This window comes from Lissotriton vulgaris, chromosome 10, assembly GCF_964263255.1.
Source record: "Lissotriton vulgaris chromosome 10, aLisVul1.2, whole genome shotgun sequence".
NCBI classification, from domain to species: domain Eukaryota; kingdom Metazoa; phylum Chordata; class Amphibia; order Caudata; family Salamandridae; genus Lissotriton; species Lissotriton vulgaris.
In genome coordinates this window covers 1,027,184,185-1,027,205,155 of record NC_141698.1, presented here as the reverse complement: position 1 = coordinate 1,027,205,155, position 20,971 = coordinate 1,027,184,185, and the positions used below count along the sequence as shown (strand labels likewise).

Here is a 20,971-nt window from a genome sequence, read left to right as displayed (position 1 = left end):
CAATAAGCTCAAGAGAATTTAAAATAGCGGACTCCTTTTTAGTGCCAGTGGCCTGTAATGTACATTAAACACATAAACACAAGCGTAATCTTTGCTAATGAAAAGTATAATAGGTGAATTCTCAGTGAACGTCTTGATTTTACATGAAAGTGACTTTTTCACCCAAATAACTAGACCCCCCCGCAGGATGACCTCTGCCTTGGGCAATGGGTGGGCAGAAAAAAATGGAATATTCTGTCCTCAAGGTGAGTTCAACGCACCACGGTTCTCGGAACACACACATTTCAAACATGTCAATGAAATGTCCCCAAGTAGGGTCTTAAATTTTTGATTTCAAACCAGCAATGTTCCAAGAAAGTGCGCGGCATGAGACCATGTGTCAAGCGCATGGATTTTTGGCATGGAGATCCTGTGATAATTTGAGTGACGGTTCAGTTCCTACTTCCTGGGGTGGAGTGTGGGCACTACCAGTAGCCGAGCGAGTAGAGACAGATGCTTGAGAGAGTGCTAGACTGTCGGTCATTGCCCTTGATCGGGGTAGACGAGGAGTTCACAGTATTGAGAAAATTCAATGAATTTGCTGGAATAGCAACTTGTTCTTGTTTATGCAATTCTGCTTTTGCAAGCAGCATTAACGTGTACTAAGTTGCTGTGATGAACTTTTGTTTTTTGAAAACCTATGCAGATCTGATCTAGTAAAATACTGAGGAGCTGTCAGATAAAACTAAGAAGCAGTTTTGCAATCCTGTTTACAAGTGTCCACCTTTCTGCTTTCTGTATTTCTGTGCTTTGCATCTGCAGATTATGACCCCTCTGTCGGTTTCTATGGCCTCATTGGTAACCTCCCACTGCCCCATCCATATTCTTCAGCCCATCATTGGATTGATTTCATACTCGTTTCACGCTCCAGCGGGTTGGTGGGATGAATTTGTTGGGAACTAACTAACCCTGGGCGTAGTGGGCGTAGTGAGGCTTCGCGGAGCTACGTGAAGTGGGCGAGAAACTACGCCCACCTCCGCACTCCGCGTAGCCTCACTACGCACCGCAGGCCTCCCTCCCGCCCTCCCTAAATACTTTAAATTAAACGTGTAAAAGAATTAAAAGGCACTTACCTTGCCCGCCGCTGCCCGCCGCGTCTCCGGGGTACCCTCTCTTCATAGCCGCTGTCTTGTGTACTCATGCGCGGCCGCCCACGCATGCGCATTAGTACACAAGATGGCAGCAATGAAGAGAGCGAGCCACGGGGACGCGGCGGGCAGCGGCGGGCAAGGTAAGTGCCTTTTAATTCTTTTACACGTTTAATTTAAAGTATTTAGGGAGGGCGGGAGGGAGGCGGGTGGCGGCCAGCTACGCTCCGTCTGCGGAGCGTGCGTAGTGCCGAATTCTACGCCTGCTACGCAAAATGCGTAGAAGTAGGCACTACGCACACTCCGTGCACGGAGCGTAGCTGCCCGCCCACCCTTAGAACTAACTTGATGCTGCTTTAGTGCAGAAAACATAAATAGTACAAAAAGACCCCTTAAGGAGCATCTGTGTACTGTCAGATGGAAGCTGTAAGTAGATTCCATAATAGAATCAAAAAGAAGTACTGCAGAAGATAATCCAAAATTCTCTTTGCTTCCAAGACCATTTCATGAATTGTGGTGTCAAATTTTACTGCATGTATAGGGGTTTAAATAATTGTAGACTTGCAGAACTGGAAAAAATTAAATATTTCGTCCATAACAGGGCCAATAAAACAAGCCAAAAGTAATTCTGTAGAGTCCTATTTGCAAGAACGTAGGAAAGATCGGCCATTGTACTTGCAAGTAAGGTTGTCCAGCGACAAAACTGTCAATCTCAATTTGATAAATAATGATCTTTAAGGCAGTGAATACAACGTTGATGTAATTCCTTCCTGAAAACTTTTTATAGCTAACATAATCACATTAGGATGGAAATACCGCTCTCCTGCATTAATGTAGGACATCGGGTTTAGATCAGCAAGGGAATCTTTTAGCGTGCAATTCAATGTCAAGGAATGGATTTTTCTAGAACTATGTACAATCAAAGCTTTTCAGGGGTTGATTTAATGTGCTTCATGTATAAAAGAGTAAAAGGATTGTTAAAGTGTAGAAGTTCCTAAAAAATGGTTCTAAAACACCCCAAGCCTCGGGGCTCGTCGAGAGGGAAACCCAGTACATGTTTGGAAAAGAGCAACGAGATCAGTGGTAGAAAAAAAATGAGGTTCTGTCTGTAAGAACAAACAGATACCCATGCACACTCCAGGAATATAGAAAAAGTAAAGTCAGTGTGGACTCGAAGAACGTTATGGAGACAAAAAGCATGGAAATTCATACAGCAATAATTATAATTATGAGACACATTGGGCGTTGATGTGCAGTGTCTTTTAATGTTCAGACACGGAGAGGACCAGCCGACACGTGTTTCGTCGCATATGGCACAGTCTGCCTGTGACTCTTCAGGGCTGTACGAGAAAGAATAGAAGTTGAAAGGTCGCTCTGACGGTGATACTTCCGACCCGACAGGGCTCAGGACCGTAGGAAAGCTTCTGTTCAAGAGAGTTGTTATCCAGCAGGAAATGTCCTTGTTGGTTATTACAGTAAATTGTGATAGCGGTGCACTACAGGTCTCGTGGATAATGGTATGTACTTGTACAGAGAAATCCCGTCACGTTGAGGAAAATTGAAAAAGTTTCAAGGCATGGGTATGTATCTTGAGACGGGAACATCCTAACGTATGTAAACCGATTAAGGTTACCATGGTATACCCAAAAAGGACATTTCCTACTGGATAACGCCCCTGCAGACTCACCCATTCATAGGTTCTTGGCAGGGCTTCGGCCTCCTCCTCCTTCTCCCTCCTTTGCATGCGTGGGCGCGCGCGCATGCGCAATTCTATCAAGCAATACCCGTATGGCGAGGAAGAGGAGGAGGGCATCTCGGGGACGCCGCGGTAAACAGGTAAGTGGTTTTTACTTTTTTTCAATTACTTTTAACTTATATCTCAGTTGGGGGTTGGAGTCGGGCGGCAGTCCAACTCCGCTCCGCTGCGGAGTGTGCGGAGATTTGCCTACTCTGTGTTCTCCACAGAACGCTGAGTAGGCAAATCTCTGCACACTCCGCAGAGCGGAGTTCTTCGCCCACGGTTAGTCAGTTATTGTGTTGTACATCTGGATGCAATAACGGAAAGCTGGGTGGCTGGCACTCTATGGAAGCACAGAATATTAGTTTACATGTCAAACTACACCCTTAATTAAAATTACATAGGCCGCGCCTCATTTCTACTTACACTTCTTTGTCTACGCTCCTGTTAGAGATCCCCTCCATTTTTCTAATCCCACCTAACACCCTGGGCCTCACATTAGACACAGAAAAAAGCTTAACATTGGGTTAAAGGCTTTAAAACGCACTCATGTAGTTTTTTTTTGTTGGGTCTGCCTCTCCCATTTGAATTCACCAGTGGGTTCCCAAGGTTTCTTTTATCTGAAAATTCTTCATTTGAGGTGTTTTTGCAGATGAGCGCCTTCAGTGGGACCGGTTTCTAGGAAAAAGGGCAGCAACATGAATCTTTTTTCCTGCTCAAATAATGCATGATAGTGACAAATAAAACCTAAAAGGTAAACAACATTTATTTGTACATACAATGGGACCCTTGTGAATGGAAGGCATTCATGTGTTTTTGCTGCACTTTCCAAGCCTTTTGAGCAAGAAATGAAAAGCTCTATCTGATGGAAATCCTGAAAGCTTGTCCTAAGTGAAATGTGTGTATCCTGGTTCATGGATTAGCTTGCCTTTCTCTAGTTTTACCACGACTTACCTTCTGAACTACCGAGGGCTGAAATTGCTGATTGTTGCGGCTTCCTGTTCTAAAGAGATTCTAAAGCGCTGGCTGTTTTTTCTTTGCAGCAACTGAGGCTTTTGCAAAAAAGAGTGAACAGCTTAGTACACGAATACAAGAAAATAATCTGATTCATTGTGACAGCTCAATAAAATAAAATAGGACTTGCACAAAGGGAAGACTTGCGAAACTGCTGAGGCAGCCCGCCTGGACGTTTTGTCGAATCGCCTAAAAATGATCAAACCTGGTGTAAGCCGTAGGGTGTAAATTGAAGGGATTTAGAGAGCGAGATGGGCAATTGATATGAAAAATTGAGTAAGACATACTGGAAGAGAAAAAGCAATTTTCAGCAGTCTTACTTGCAGGCGCTTCAGCCCTGATGATTGTCCTATTTCAAACACCGATTTTTTTAAACATAAATTCCTAGTTTTCAGGGACAAGAACATTAACATCGGAGACGAAGATCCATTTCAGGGTACTTCAGGAATGTCAGCACCTGATTGGTTCTGTATTAACATCATGTCAAATGCTACAGACGTGTGTGGTGGGAGCTTCCTGTAGTTCAGGCTCAGTTGCCCTATGGTTCCATACGCTATCTTCAGCCCTGGTGTGGATAAGGCTTTTGCGGCTAAGTTTTGAAAACTAATGTTGCTGCTGGATTCCAGGCCAAGAAAGGACCCACAGGAACTGGTTTCAGAGACCATTCTACTGCCCTCTTGTAAACAAAATTATCATAAGACTTATTGGAATTTTCACAGGAAGAGATTCCATACCAAACAGTTGCAATAAATTGACATCAAGAATTATGAAAAGCTACAGATGCAAAATACATATGAATAGGAGACAATGGATAATGGTCATGAGGCAGTTCGCAGTTGTGTTTCTTCTTCTTTCCAGTGCAGGCATTGTACTTGTCAAGCAAAGTAACCTTGGCATTGAGGGTTAGATTTATTACTCTGTCTATTAATGATGTTAGTGTTTGTTGTCCTTCATTTTATGACCTTGTCATTTTTTGTGAGACAAAGTTTACCTGTGATGGTGATTTATTAATTGCCTTTGCTGCACTAAAAATCCCTGTTGTTTCTTCTGATTTGAGAATACTTAATGCATGGACAACCCATGACCTCCACAATTTTGCACCAAGTCTTTTAAAGCATGCAGGGCATTTTGAACATTCAGAGCAACAGTATGCAATACTGCATCAAGTGCATCCACCTTCATGCACACACCATCATGATACCATACAGCCTTCTGTGTAATGTATCATTTCTGCTGGTGTGGACCCTTAACCCTTGGGGGCTGTTCGGCGTGCATTGTTGTATTTGATCTGGCCCTTCTGATCCCACACATCTTGACTTTGATCTGTTGCTTTTTTTTACTCTGGAAGGTTTACAAACCCATGCATTAGAACTGGTGTAGCTCAATTAGTGCCCTGGGTGTGTTAATAGATGTTGATATATCTTATATAACGAAATCGGGCTTACTTTGTTATTAGAGTACAGGGCAAATATATTTATGATAGTGGCCTGCAGCATCTTGCCTAATTGAATTATCAATGAATATGCAAAAAGGAAAGAACTCAATAGTTGGTGGCTTTTGATGGTGGTGTTGCTGAATCTAATGTAGTCTGTTTTCTTGGGTGTAAAGATTTAAGTTTGCCGTACCTCATTTCTGCTGGTGTTAGGCCATTGTGAATGGAGGTAACCCGACAATAGTTCAATGCAAGCTTTTGAATCCTGTTGTAATTCTTGAGGTGTTCGACTCTCGGCTTCGTGTTTGTTCTTTGACTGGAAGGATCTATTTTATTGCCTGCGCTGAACGTAGAGATTTATGATGGGTGATTTTAGGTTCTAGTTGTGTTTAGAGCTGGGCGCATTGCCTGCATAGATATGGTTAAATTAGAGTATCCTAAGGCTGACTTGTTTTTAGGTCGTGAGGTTCTGCATGTGTTTGGTAATGTTGATGGGCAACACGTTGCCATCTGAATTGCCCCCACCAGTGGCTTGGGTGAAGAGTGTAGTGTGTGTAAGTTTAGTGTGTGATCTATTACATTAGTCAATTTTAAATCTGTTACTAGAATTGAGTGCATTCGAACATTAAAGTTTATTCTCCTGGTGCACTGTGTTCATTACGTGATCTACTTTCAAGACGCGCCCTACAGTTGACGCACTTGAGCATAAGGAGTGTTTCATGCTACCACAGAGAGGGGCTTTGACCTGCTCTTTATAGCTAGAAGCTGTGCGTGCATTACCTGGCCAGCCCTGTCTGACCACTTCACCCTTGAGGTCGTTGCAGGTAAAAGAAAAGTCGGCTCTTACTCAATTATTGCATCAACGTATTCAATACATCCTGTCTTCTGTCAGTTCCTATGTCAGATGTTGAAAGCCCAAGGCCTGAAACAGCCTCTCTGCTCTGTAGTTCACATTGCTTATTTAGCCTTTAGTCTTAGTTTGAGAGTTGGTTGTTTAATCCTCACTTATTTTACGTTGTATCGGTATGTTTGGCAGTCTTTATTTTTTCCTCTTGGATCCCTGTAGGCCTGGGCAGTAAATTCTGTTCCGCTCGCGGAATTTGGGTAATTTCACGTTCCGCAGAGAACGCGAAATTGCCCAAAATTCTGTGTTCCGCGACGTCGCAAAATGCGTGTTTGCAATATATTTCCCCCCGAGCACGCAAACAGCAATTGCGAACAGAAAAAAAGCATTGCGAACAAGCAATTCCGCGTGTTCGCAGAATTTCTGCGTGTTCGTGGAGATTTTTCACCGTTTCGCGGAGATTTGTGTAACTCGATTACGCAAATTCCGCCCACCCCTAGATCCCAGTGTCTTCAAAGTATATTCCGCATCCATTTTACGGTAAAATACACACAGCATGTGTTTATATGATGTTTACTATCCGTTATTTAGCACAACTATAGGGCAAGTATCAGAACAGTCAAAGCCAGTCTGGTCACACCACTTAGACACCCAGCCTCCGTGATCAAAAGTACGCACCTGCTTGTGTGTCCTGTTCCAATTCACCGGTGAATTTCAGATTGTAATTGTAGCACCCAGTGTGTCAGAGCGCGGGCGCGCACTCCTGCAGGGCCCACCCGAGTGAAAAAGCATCATGGGTGCCCAGCATTAAGGCGCTAAATCTTGGAAGACTTGGACCGCATCCTCCATATCGAATTCTATATGGTGGTGTGCACACGGGTCAGGACATTTCGGCCCGCAAAAGTTCTTTATTTTGCATTAAACATTGATAGGCACATCGTTCTAGAACTAAACCATCCAAGTGTTTACGGTAATGCATCATGGCACCACTATAACCTGTTTCATCTTCTTTGTACTGGTACTTTTCTTCTGTTTCTACCTGTTACAATAAGTCCGCCTAATAAGGGGTACTCTATTTCACTGGTAATCTATACTACTATTATAAAGAGAGAACTGTGACCTTTGAGCCAGGTAAACTCGAAAACTACACCACCAATCCAAACACCCAATACATGTTTGAAAACGTCAGGACAAGCAGAAGGACATAGGCTATTTATAAAAAAAATATATACCTTATTTTAAAAATTTACGATTAAAAAAAAAAGTAGTCCCTTGGAAGTAGCGCCGGCCGGCCACGACGTGCGTGCTGACATCAGCAGCGCGGGGAGGAGCGGCATACAGGAGCCCGAGGAACAGCGGTGGACATGAACCCCCCTCAAGTGCTACAGATCCACAGTGTTTCCTTAGCCCCTGCGCCTGAAGAGTGGAGCCTATCAGAATGAAATGCTGGATTGCTTTTGGCAGCGAGGAGTTGTGCAGAAGATGGGAAAGAACCCTCCAGTGATCAGTAGCTGGAGCGGAAGGGTTTACTCTCTCTTGAGCTACTGAAGTACAGTCACAGGTACGTACCTTCTTGGTCCTGCGCTGTTGCAGCCCCAGTAACAGAGTAGTCGGAGACATTTGATCCCTCAGATAGACAGTGCCACGGCTTTTGCCGACAGGGTAGCAAGCTTGCCTAGCTACAGGGTTTAAGATGATTATTAGTCACACTTGCCTCCTAGGATGGGTGATGGGGCACCTGAGGGTTCACTGAAGGTGATACAAGAATCCCATGGATTTCCAAGGGTGGGTTGTTTTCAAACTGCAACGCACAGGGCACACATATAAACCTTAGTATTTTCCGTGTACTGCAATGAATGCTTACTTTCGTTGTCTATTATTCAAACCTAACAGCTGCATGTCACAAACATCTAGCTTTTTGCTGTAATATTCGTAAATAAACGAGCCTACACCAAGATGACATTGCATGCAATTGGCCTTGCAAGCTCGGTGCTAGCTACTTTAAAAAAATTCAGAATCCCAGAAACCAATAATCCCAGAGGAAATCTTCGGAAAAAAAATACTACCTTTAAGATTCCAGAAATATAGCATCCCTTGTTTTTATTCAGTAATAACATCTAAATAAAAATGTAAAAACGTGACAATGTCGCAATAGGAACTATGAAAGACAGCTGGATTCCAAGTTGCTGCTTACATGCCGATTCTCACTACCAATTAGAAGTGTTATTTGTAATATATTTGGGATAGTAGAGCTATATATTTGACTGTCTATTGGGTGGATTGGTTGGCACTCATTGGTGGTCTGCCTCTTGATAGACAGGACCCGGCTTCACATCACCTTGCATGGCAGTGAGAACAGGGGCATAACAGGCTGTTTCACGTACCTTATGAGCGTAATTAACTTTCCATTTATTTTGTTTGTCGTATCAATGAAATCAATACTTACAATAAAGAGAATTATTAGCTCGACAAAGCTAAAAACCATCTACTGGGCCACTTCATTTATTGTATGGCCACCCAGCTACTCGGAGCCTCAAGGCGACTAGGAGTAAAATCCGAATTTAATTTGGAGTACCTCCTCGAAGCCCACACCTTCATGTTTAACAAGGCTATAAGAATTCTTAAATAAAATGACATTCTAAGATTTTACTACATATATATTTCCAATAAGCTAAAACCAGAGAATTCGGAGACCTGAGTCACTTTTGATTAATACATTATATTTCATAGGTACAGAGTGAGGTAAAAATCATTTCAAATTTACATTGAGATAATACAGCAAATAATAAAAAACAAGATTGCACAAAAGCATCTTCTATACTACTATTATAAAGAGAGAACTGTGACCTTGGAGCCAGGTAAACTCGAAAACTACACCACCAATCCAAACACCCAATACATGTTTGAAAACGTCAGGACAAGCAAAAGGACATAGGCTATATATAAAAAAAATATATACCTATTTTAAAAATTTACGATTAAAAAAAAAGTAGTCCCTTGGAAGTAGCGCCGGCCGGCCGCGACGTGCGTGCTGACATCAGCAGCGCGGGGAGGAGCGGCGTACAGGAGCCCGAGGAACAGTGGTGGACATGAGAGCGGGGAGGTGCGGCGCTGAAATGTCTACACAGAATGAAAAGCGAGGAGCGGTGAGCGCGGACAAGCGGTGAGGCGGAGCGGCGCTGAAATGTCTCCACAGAATGAAAAGCGAGGAGCGGTGAGCGTCGGACAAGCAGTGAGGCGGACCGCTGAAATGTCTCCAAATGTCTCCACAGAATCAAAAGGAAGAAGCGGTGAGCATCGGACAAGCGGTGACGCGGATAAGCGGAGAGACAGAATCAAAAAGGAGAGTCTGTGAGCGTCGGACAAGTGGTGAGGCGGACAAGCGGTGAGTAATATTGAAATGTCTCCTCAGAATCAAATCGTCGCTGTGTGTTGGGCTGCTGATGCAAGCCCCATCTCTATGCTAATGTGATGTAAGGTTAAAACGGGAGGCCCGAGCAGCGCAACACTCTGCATTAAGTAATGTGATTGATTGACACAGTCAGCAAAGTTGATAAAAAAAGGCTTTAGAGACAGAATGTCAAGTGGGATTTAGTAAAAACAGTCATTGGCAAACGTCGGGGCGGGCGGGGGCCATGAACACTGATTGCTCCCAAGCCTTTTGCTCCCGGACAACGTCGGGCGGGCTGCTAGTTCTGATAATAAAGTATTGAAGACGTATAACTTGGTTTGCCTTTTATGCACTAGCATTTTATCTTGCTGTTTTGCAACGTCAACTGTCAGCACTTCTCTTGCAACTGGATCCATTTAAATGGTCTCTTTGGTTTCGGAATTTTGATTGCAGAGGGTGTTAACTCGTATGAGTTCTCATGTATTTTATTGATTTGGTTTTATTGTTTCATTGGTGTATATTGCAATGATTTTAATGAATCTGCCAATAAAGATTATTCACACCTGAGGTGTGTAATAAGTTAGTGTACCTGGTATCCGTTATCACACCCATTAGTGATTTGTCCGCGTAAGTTGTCACTTGTCCATTTGGGTTGTGTTGATAAACCTACTTCTAAATATTTAAGGGGACTTTTTTGCTTTCCCTACTTGGCATATACTCTGTGTTTCTAAATATTTATCTTTGGTTATGTAAGGTCGTTCCCCCAGCATAAAGTTACTGTGCATGAGCCATGTAACACAAAAGCAGGCAGTTGCCCTGGGTGGTGCCCTAAGAGTATATGGAGTTTAGGAATCACCACAGATAGTAAACTGGTAGGACACCATGCCTCAAGCATTGCAAGGTCCTAGGGGTTGATTCAAACTATGAAACAGAAAACTTCGATACTACCTGCATAGAAGAATTCCTGACTTTGAGTTGTTTTCCGTACTCTCTTAAACTTGGGGTGTTCCTCAAGAGAATTGGTAGCTCGATTTTGGCTGCCCACCACTCCAGTGGGATTTTAAGTCTCTTCCTGCGGGAGGAGCTTGCTGCAATAGCTTGCTTGAAGGTGTTCCATTACTTGAGAAGATCATGTCCTGAAGATCCTTAATATTGAAGAGGATATTCTGCCCATGGTTGGCTCCTGAGAGAGACCACTAAAAGCGTCTTTGTTCATTGGAACTATTCCGGAAGAATCCTTTAACTTGTACAGTGGTTATTCATACTTATGCGTGAAGTCTTCAAGGATAGAGACACTTTGTGTTGTGCCTTCCTTTGAAGAAAGCCTGGCCCTCTGAAATCTGTCCAAGCTGCAGCCACAAGAGTCAGTTCATATCCTTTAATCATCAGTCAAGACAAATGGTTTGTTCTGCAGTTTTTTGCCAAAAGGCTCAATACTTTTGAATAAGCCATTCCTTGCTTGAACTCCAATGCCACATAGTAAACTATGAGCTGGCTCACTTTAAACTCAACACGGCTTCAGCGGGTGAGCCTACAGAATTCACACTGTACTTTGAACTGAATTAGAACTCTGGATTAACTTGTACCATGTTTTCATCATATTTATGTGCTTGAGAAATGTTCATACTTTTAGCAGTATCGTGCATATCATCATTACCCATTTCCCCATAATGTTTGTTTAACATTGTTTTATTACATTTACACATTTTAATTAACTTGGTTTTGATCCATTAGTATGCTTATCCTAATTGTGTCATCGTTTGACTGTTTGATTGCAGGTGACCACCACACTCCACGTCTTTACAGACACTATGATGACCTAATGCAATCTCTATGTTGTAGTCTAATTAGTCAAACTCATTAGAAAATAATGAAATGTGGGTGAAACCTTGTAAAAAAAAATGTAACCTTCAGGCATGGAGGCAGAGTTCATAGTGACAAGAAGTGAAGTGGTCACCCTATCTGCTGCATACAAACCACACACTTTCCTTGCAGCAGAATATGGCTGCTTGAGAAAAGCTGCCAAATGAATGCCAACTATTCCTTACAGAAACTAGGTTGCCTTTCTGGTAAAGTTGTTTTCGCATTTCTGGTAGGACCCCAGTAAATGCTCTAATCAAGACTAGTGTTTATATCCAATGACTCAACATTCTTCATTCCTATTAGTAACTGCAGACATGTTTAGGTATCTATACTAGATATCTATAAATGTTAAACCAACAAACCTTCATGAAATAATGTATGTGCCTTGTTTTATTTTTCTAAGTTACTTTATACAGTTGACCTGCCTAACAAACAGTGATGCAATTTAAATTATTGTTGTATTCATTTCAGTTATAACCTAGTGATACCATTTGTTGTATATGTTCTTTTTCTGATGCATATTGTTAACCACAGATTTTTCATCTTAGCAGTTTCCCCAGTACTAGAATGGATTCGGAAGATTTAAAACCGCATTGCCTCAGTGTGGCAGTAAGTGCGTTGTACGGCTCAACACTGACTTCGTTCCGCCCTGGAAGTGACAAATGGAACTGCATATAAGGGCCACCTCTGAGTGCTGACATCAGTTCCTTTCTTTCTGTGTTCCTTCGTATGTGGAACTCGAGCTGCCTCCTAGCTTCAGTTGTCCAGTTTTTTCTTACAATTCGGACGTTTTCCAGTGTATAAGAGAACTATGTCCTCTTCTAAAACTACTTGGTTTAAACCTTGTAGAAACTGTCACAAAAAGATGTCTATGGCAGATCTCGATGAGGTGTGCGTCGGATGTTTTGGGGCACAAAAATCCAGCAAGGAGCGTGCCCTTTTAAATTCCAAGGTGATCCGGGAACGCCAAACGAAGTTGTACATTGCTGAACACCGAAAGAAGTGACAGAGGTCCGCTTCCCCTCAAAGTTGAGGGTGCAGACCCATTTCCTCTCTGGACCCTTCCCATAACAGATCCTCATCGCGCTCCAAGTCTTCTGGTAAGTCGAAGTGGAAACATGAGAAGGCCCAGCTGGATTTATCCTAATCCTTCCACACTCATCTCAGCCTGAGAAGTCGCAGTGATATCAGGTTGACTCTCAGTCCCGATCCATCACTGAGGAGCATATTCCAAAACTGATCCCAAATGCACTCTGAGTGCTCTAAAAATAGATTGAGGCTTTTGAGCGTCCAAATCTGTAGTACTCTTCCGCTCCCTATGCTGCGCCTTCAAGCCCAATCGATCCATGGAGGCCTCCAGTCAGGTGACTGCCAATGGGTCTGCTCTCAGTGACGTCTGTGCCTCCTGAACCCATCTTGTGTTGACTTCAACTTGGCACTAAAAACCACGCTGGTTCTTTGGCATTGACAATGTCTCCACTGCCTCAGGCACTGAAGGAAGACCATGTTCAAATTGTCCTATCCAACACTCAGAGATGAATTTGCCTTAACCCCGCCCGAGTTTGCATCCTGAAGCCGTACGACACACCCTGCAGCAGTTCATCAGACTTGGGAAAGCCACGCTTCTACCTCAGAGCCGCACTTCAGTGCTCCTAAAACGCTTAGGTTCTGACTTTGTTCAGAGCATGAGCTCTGTACCATAAAAGCAGGCACCTGCCATGGGCGGTGTCCCAAGAGTACATGGAGTCTGGGAATCATCACAAATAGTAAACTGATAAGACACCATGTTTGAGCTTTTGGAGAGGACATTGAAGATGATGATTATTTTCTTCTACATTATTATAACAATCTGTGTATTTACTAACAGAAGGCCAGTGAGTTGGACTCATCCCGGGAACTGGGTTCTGTTCTCCCCTGGACCATCAATGTGGTGATGAGACGGGCAGCGTAGACCTTAAACTATAACTGGCAATTTTGGAGGTCAAAATTAATGTGTTGACAAAAGTTCTGCAATATGGACAAACATCCCCTGAACCTCTTAAACCATTCAATGAAGCACTGACTGACACTGTAATGGACACTTTGTCTAAGCCTTGTTACCACTATTAAAGAGGCAGGTTTCCAGGTGCACAGGATGGTGCCAGGAGACCCGGACGTCTTTACACAACATCCTACTCCAGAAAGTCTTGTTAAAGTTGAAAAGAATCGGAGCATTCAGGAAACTGTTTGTTTCGCTCTGCAAGCCTAGTCCACTGATCAGTCTATGCTAGCTGTTTACTGGGGAGATATGCCCACGCGTTGATCTGCGTGACAATTATTGGTGAGATTTTTCGCACACTCCCGGAGGAATTGCAGGCCAACCAGGCACAAACCATCAAGGATGATCAGGATGCTGCAAAATACGTCATTCATTCTGCACTGGACACTACCAGTTGAAAGAGTATTTGGCGCTAGCATGGTGCTTCGGCGTCATGCTTGGGTGAGATCCTCAGGCTTCTCTGGAGATGTGCAGGCCTCTTTGATATACCATTTGATGGGTCTCACCTGTTTGTCAAGAATTCCAATTCCGTGCTGGAGTGCTTTAAAGAAAGGTGGACCACGGAATGTTACTTAGGCCTTTCTACTCTGGCATTAAGGCATCCTCAGCAATTTTGTCTCTTCTTGAAGCAACTCTAGAGGAATGACATGAAGGCAGTGCCAATGCTCACCACCTCCACAAAAGGCACCTCTGCCCTTTCAGGGCCGGGCTGGGATCAGTCAGACAAGGTTCAGGTACCCCGGGGCAGCAAACTTCCCAGTCCCCCATTCCTGCAGCATCTGCTTCAAAGCCGCTTTAGTTTGCTCTTACATGTCCACCCTGTGGGAAGCAAGATTAAACAGTTTCTTCATTGGTGGCACAGTAGAACGTTCAACTGGTGGGACCTTCAGATTTTCCAACAAGGCAATGCCCTTCCATTCCTATTCGACCTGCCGCATCTTATGCACATATTAGAGTATCTTTCAGAGAAGCACCTCGTCCTTCTTGCATCATGAGGTGCAGCCTTTTTTTGACAAAGCAGACAAAGAGAGGGTTCTGGCTATTTCCTCATGCAGAAGGAAGGTTGAGGTTTTCATACTTTTTTAGATCTCTGCTCACTGAAGGACAAATTGAAGATGCTCACGTTGGCCCAGGTCTCACTGTCTTGGCTTCATGCTTTGGACCTGCAGGATGTCTATTTGCATGTGAACATCCTGCAGTCCCACAGATGCTACTTGTGGTTCCAGGTAGGGAAGGAGCATTTTCTATTTGCCATGCTCCCCGTTCACCAGTGTCCCTCGGGTGTTCAGACAAGTGATGGCAGTGGTTAAAGGGCATCTTTGGAGGTTGGGGATTAAAGTTTTCACATACATCGATGACTGGCTGTTGAAGGCAGGCTTGCCACAGTCTGTGGTAAACCACCAGCAAATATCCTAACTTCATTGGGGTTCACTGTCAATGTGCCTAAGTCACACTTAACTCCTTTGCAAAGGCTTGCTTTCATTTGAACCATTCTGGACACAGTGCTGTTCCGGCCTTACCTATGCCACAATGAGTCCATACATTTGGACTATGGTCCCAATGTTTCAGCCTCAGTGAGAATTGCTTTGATGCTTCTGGGCCTCTTGGCCTCCTGCATCCTGCTCATCGACTGTGCCAGGGGGCATATGTGGGTTCTGCATTGGAACCTATAGCCGAAGTGGGCCCATCATCACTTGAACCTGTCTGACTCAATCCGGGTGTCGGAGGAGACTGCAAAAGAGACCTGCTGTGGTGGTTGCTCAGCAGATGGAGTGGTGGCAGATCCCTCACCCTGCCCCATCCAGAACCGACAGTGGTGACAGATGTATTGCTTCTGTATGGTGAGGTTATCTGGGAAAGGTGAAGATAAGAAGACTCTGGTCTCTGTGGAGAACCAACTCCACATGAACCTGATATAGTTGCGGGCCATTCACCTGGCGTTAATGCCTTTCTTCTATCTATCAAGGGGAAGCTGGTTCAGGTTTTCAAAGACAACATCAATGTCATGTGGTACTGCTACAGGCAAGGCAGGCTGGGGTCTTGGGGTTTGTGCTAGGAGGCTCTTCTCTTCAGGAGCTGGTTGGGGTGTCAGGGCATTGTCCTTATTAGGAACCACCTAGCAGGATCTTTGAACTCTCGGGCAGACGAATTTAGCAAGTGCCACCTGGTGGATCACGAGTGGCAATTACAACCCGAGGTGTCACAGGGAATTTTCTAGCAATGCAGAGTAGCCCTGAATAGATCTTTTTGCCACTGTCGAGAATGCACAGTGTCAAAACATTTGCTGTCTGAAATTTCCAAGAAGGCTCTCTCTCAGAGGCTCATTGCTGAGAGGGGAGCACAGGACTCCAATATACTTTTCCACCACTCTCTCTCCTACCCAGTTTGCCTCCGGATTGAGCAAAGAGAATGTCTGGCCATGAGCATCAGGTCCCCGTTTTAGGAGGATCTCCTGTCGCAGCCGTAGGGCAGGGTCCTTAACCCAGGCTTGCACATTCTGCATTTTGATGCATGGAGTTGAGGGATAGATGTTGACTGGTATGGTCTTTGTCTCAAAGTTGTGAATGTCATACTTGTTGACATGAATCCATCTACAACGTCTGTCTACGTTGAGTGCTAGGACAAGTTGTGACCAGGTTTGGCATCAGCAATATGGACCCCTTACAGGCCAAATAATCGAAGGTCTTGTTTGTTTACCCCTGGCCCAGCAAGGACCCATTTGGCCTATTTGTGTTCCTCGGATCAACTGTCATTGTTCAGGTCACCTTTTGTGATGATGTTTTTAAAAGGTTTGACACCTGTTTTCCCCCAGGCCCAATTTGGTGCTCTCTTTCATCATGTGCACTTCTTTCTTAAGTCTCCTGAGTCTGAAGACTGACCTGGTTGCAGTAATAGCTGCTCATTTTATGATTTTTTTTTTTCATCAGTGAACTCTAAGCTCTCTCATTGCAGCTGTCTAACACTACCTTTTTCACTAATAAAGAGTTGTTGAGGACCAGGGTGGCCTTTTTTCCAAAGGTTGTGACTCTTTTGTGTTGGGTAAACCATCCCCCTTCCAACATTTCTGTGAGAGACTCCATAGTATGGACCCCAAAAGAAGCTTGAGCTTTTACACCAAAGACAATTGGGAGGACGATCACCTTTTTGATTCTCTGGGTCAAAGAAAGGCAAGGTCATAGAGAAAAGGACTCTGCCAAGATTAGCTTTCCTCTGCATTAAGATCTGACGCACATTGGCCAACAGCAGCCGCCAGAAGGACTTAGGACCCTTTCCACCAGCGCCAAGGCTGCTACCACTGCAGTGGCACAGAAGCGTGACGCATTTGAAGTATGCAATATTTTTCATATATTTTGATAATCCTAAGACACGCAATGATGGTGCAGTTGTTAAAAAACCCATCTCTATATCCTGCACTCTCGGAAAATCTGAGACCAGTGTCTCTGCTTCCATTCTGTGCAAAAATTGCTGAGAAATTCTTAAATATCCAATTGACTAAGTACATGGAAGAGAACCAGGTTCTCCATGAAACTCAATCTGATTTTAGGGCACGGCACAGCCCGAGTCTGCCTTACTCCTTGCTTCAGAGGCACTAAAAATAGCCACAGATAAGGGGAGGCCGTTGGCACTGATATTGTTGGATCTTAGTGTGGCGTTTGATACGTTCTCCCATGCCCTTCTCTTGGAGGGTCTCTGGGAGGCCGGTGTCAGAGGGAACATATGCAATTGATCAAATATTTCCTACATAATAGATACTTCCAGGTTGTACAACGTCCCTTTGAGTCCGAGATATGTCCTCTGTCTCAAGGGGTCTCATAGGGTTCTGCCCTCAGTACAACATTATTTAATGTGTATATGCGCCCATTGGCGGATATTGTATTGAAACATGGGGTAAAACTGGTGTCATATGCTGATGACACTCAGCTGATTGTTACACTAGAGCAAAAGGATGTAGCGATTGCGCCAACATTCAAAGCCTTCCTGTGTGATCTGGATAAAGCTCAGCTGCCAGCAGTTAAATGCAGGCAAAATGGAGGTCATGGTTATTGGTAAACAGCTCTCCATCTGGTCCCACATGTGGTGGACGGAAAAGCTAGGACCTACCCCGACTTCCAAACCGAAGATTAAAATTTTGGGTGTATGGTTTGATCACACCTTCTCTTTTAAAGATCAAAAATCAGCTCTCGCAGGCACATATTTTGGCATTCTAAGAATGCTAAGTAAAATTAGATATTCTACCATTGGATGCCAAAAAGACCATTTTGCAAGCCCTGGTCACATCGCATCTAGATTACTGCAATATCCTCTATCTAGGGGTCACAAAAGGCAATTTGAATATACTACAGAAGGTCCAAAATGCAGCTGCCCAAATGATGCTGAACAATCCAGGGCGCACCCCGGTGAGAGCTGCCCTGAGGGAGCTTCACTGGTTACCAGTACGGGCAAGAGTCACTTTTAAAGCTCCATGTTTTTTCCATAGGATTCTTAATGAGAAAAGGCCTCGTTACCTGTTTCTCTACTGACCCCTTACAGACCTACCCGGGATCTTAGGTCCGTGGGAACTTCTAAGTTGGTAGTGCCAAAAGTTCTAAAAGCATGTTTGGGAGGCAGAGCTAAAGACTGGAATAAAATACCTATGGAAGTGAGGATGCATCCGTCTGAAGCGATGTTTCGTAGGAAACTTAAGGCCTGTTTGTTCCAGTCATCTCCAGGGGACTGGTGTTAAGCCCTGGTGTTACGGATTGACTGTCTATGCTGGGATCAGGAGTTTTTTCTCGGGGTGATGGGGCTCTGTGGCTAGGACTAAGATGAATCAGCGCGGGGACACTGCACTGGAGTAACCAAGCGCTTTATAAGCTTTAATTTAATCCACCACCAACCGCTCCCTCCTGTCTGCATCTCACTATGCCTGCCTCCTCCAATCAATCCATCAGGAGAATTGTAAGCGTGCTACTCACCCGTGAGGGTCTCAAGGCACTGAAGGAGATGGGGGGTCCGCATAGCTGTTTAGCTGAAGAGCCAGGTCTTGAGGGTCTTCCTGAAGGTGTTCAGGGAGGGGGCGTGACTGATGTCTTCCGGTAACTCATTCTAGGTCTTGACTGCAATGTGACAGAAGGATCTTCCGCCTGCTCTGGCTTTGTGGATGCGTGGGGTTTTGGGCCAATGCGAGTATGGAAGATCGGAGGTTTCTTTTCGGTACGTGAAAGTTGATTCTGTTGTTGAGGTATTTGGGTCCGATGTGTAGAGATTTGTAGGCGTGGGTGAGGATTTTGAAGGTGACTCTTTCCTCCACAGGGAGCCAGTGGAGTCTTCATAGTTGTTGGCTGATGTGGTCGTGCCAGGGGGTGCAGAGGACGAGTCTGGCGACAGTGTCCTGTATTGTCGGGAGTTTGGTGAGTAAGGACTTGTTGATGCCGGCGTAGAGTGCGTTTTCATAGTCCAGCCTGCTGGTGATGAGTGAGCGGGTGACTATCTTCCTGGAATCAGAGGGGATCCATTTGAAGGTCTTGCAGAGGGTGTTGAAGCAGCTGGAGGTGATGGCATTTACCTGTCGTTCATGGTTCATGCAGAGGTTATTGCCGTGGTCTGAGGGGGTAGGTGAGCTTCTTCGGGCGGTCAGCCACCAGGTGCTGTCCCATGGTGAAGGGGTGGTTCCAAGGACGAGGACTTCTGTCTTCTCAGCGTTGAGCTTAAGGCAGCTGTTGGTCATCCAGACTGCAACGTCTTGCATTCCTTTCTGGAAGTTGAGTTTGGCGGTGGTGGGGTCTTTGGTGAGAGAGAGAATGAGCTGGGTGTCGTTGTATGATACGATGTTGAGGCCATGTTGTCAGACGATGGCTGTGAGGGGGGCCATGTAGATGTTGAAGAGGGTTGGGCTCAGTGATGACCCCTGTGGGACGCCGCAGGTGATTTTCGTGGGATTGGAGAGGAAGGGTAGTTGTCTGATCCTTTGGCTTCTTCTCGTGAGGAATGATCAGATCCAGTCCGGGGCTGTTCCTTGTATGCCGGTGTTGTGTAGTCTGGACACTCCACATTCCATGCTCGCGAGAGAACGCAAGGTACTAATAGAGTCCCTATTCTGAATATCTATCAGGCTGTGACGTGAGCATCAGAGCACACGTTTACTAAGCACTACTGCCTTGACCGCAAGGTCTGACAGGGAGGGCATTTTGCTTAGTTGGCACTGCAGGAGCTTTTGAGTTGAGCCATTTCACAGACCCGCCATCTTGGGTGGTACTGCTTTGGTTTCTATTCCAAAGTTGACGAATCTGCAGTTAAAAGTATTCATCAAAAAGCAAGTTATTTACTTTTGGTAATTCCCTTTCTGGTGGATACTCTTACACTAGATTTCTCCAAGCCCTTCCACCACCCTGTTCTGTTTTATGGTCTCCAATCCAATCTACAGAGGTCCTAATGTAGGAATCTTCAGACTTGTATTGCTTATTGTTGTTGGGCTTCACATCCAATGAAAAGAAACTGATGTCAACGTGCAGAGGTGGCATTTATATGTGGCCTTGTTTGCCACTTCCGAATTCAGCAATGAGCAGCACTACATCAACTACAAGCGCATAGGAATAATGCTGTTTTAAATCTTCCGGATCTAGGCTAGTGCTGTGGGATATTCTAAAGATGAGAAATCAGCAGTTTAGTAGAATTTCTACCAGAAAGAGTGTTACCAAATGTAAGTAACGTGTTCATCAATGCATTGCTACCACTATCCCTTTAACTGGTTAAATTCTGATTATGTGTTCTTTTTTATCTAGGTTCGAGACTCTGCCTTGCCTCCATACCGAAACTCAAAGGAAAACCTTCCATTCCCCACTTATTTTGCTGATGGAGATGAAGAGTTGCCTGAAGACCTGTTTGATGAAGATCTTTTCCAGTTCAATGAGCCCTCAATCACATATTCCTAATGCTGCTAGCATTTTTAATGATGTAAGCTGAAAGTTCCTCAAAAGAGATTGAGAATTGTGAGGTCCCCTCCAAGTCCCACGTTTCATCTTCAGAACATGTCTAAAACTGGTTAGAGAACAACTTTATTTACAGGCTCCAGTTTACCTTTCACTTCTTCTTTAACTGTTTTTATACATATATTAAAGGAAACCTAAAACATTAAAATGTAACTTTCAATACGTCCAAATTGTTTATTTGATATTTCTTGCATGTAAATCCGTTCCAGAGAAGTTGTTTGTGGCTTTTAAGTTTTTTTTTCAAATAAATGCCGGGATGAGACTACACACAAAGCCACTTTATTACTATTTAGCAAACATTTTTTGTGTCTGTATGGTTGGATGCCATTGTCTCTCATTGTGATGTGCTAACTGTATCACAACGTAAACTGTCAAATTGATTGATGGCTTAAGTTTGATAAACAGTGCTCTTCATATTGTTTGAAGGATCATAAGTAAATAGAGTCAGAAAACATAACCATCTGATTGATCGTCCCCTCCTTTAAATTTAGAACTCAGGATTTCAGAATATGACAGATCAGACTTTAAATTCCCTGCCATTACCTTTGCGAGAATG

The 20,971-nt window shown here is 44.2% G+C and overlaps 1 protein-coding gene across 1 annotated transcript in view; it reads left to right on the top strand.

The window, feature by feature from the left end:
• Nucleotides 1–20,585, top strand: part of MRPL3 (mitochondrial ribosomal protein L3) — a 271,984-nt gene extending 251,399 nt beyond the window's left edge. Inside the window, exon 10 of the mRNA XM_086942066.1 lies at nucleotides 20,209–20,585. Within this exon, the coding sequence (XP_086798192.1) occupies nucleotides 20,209–20,358 (150 nt within the window). The 3' untranslated portion in view covers nucleotides 20,359–20,585. The remainder of the gene's footprint in view (nucleotides 1–20,208) is intronic.
• The last annotated feature ends 386 nt before the right edge of the window (nucleotides 20,586–20,971 follow it).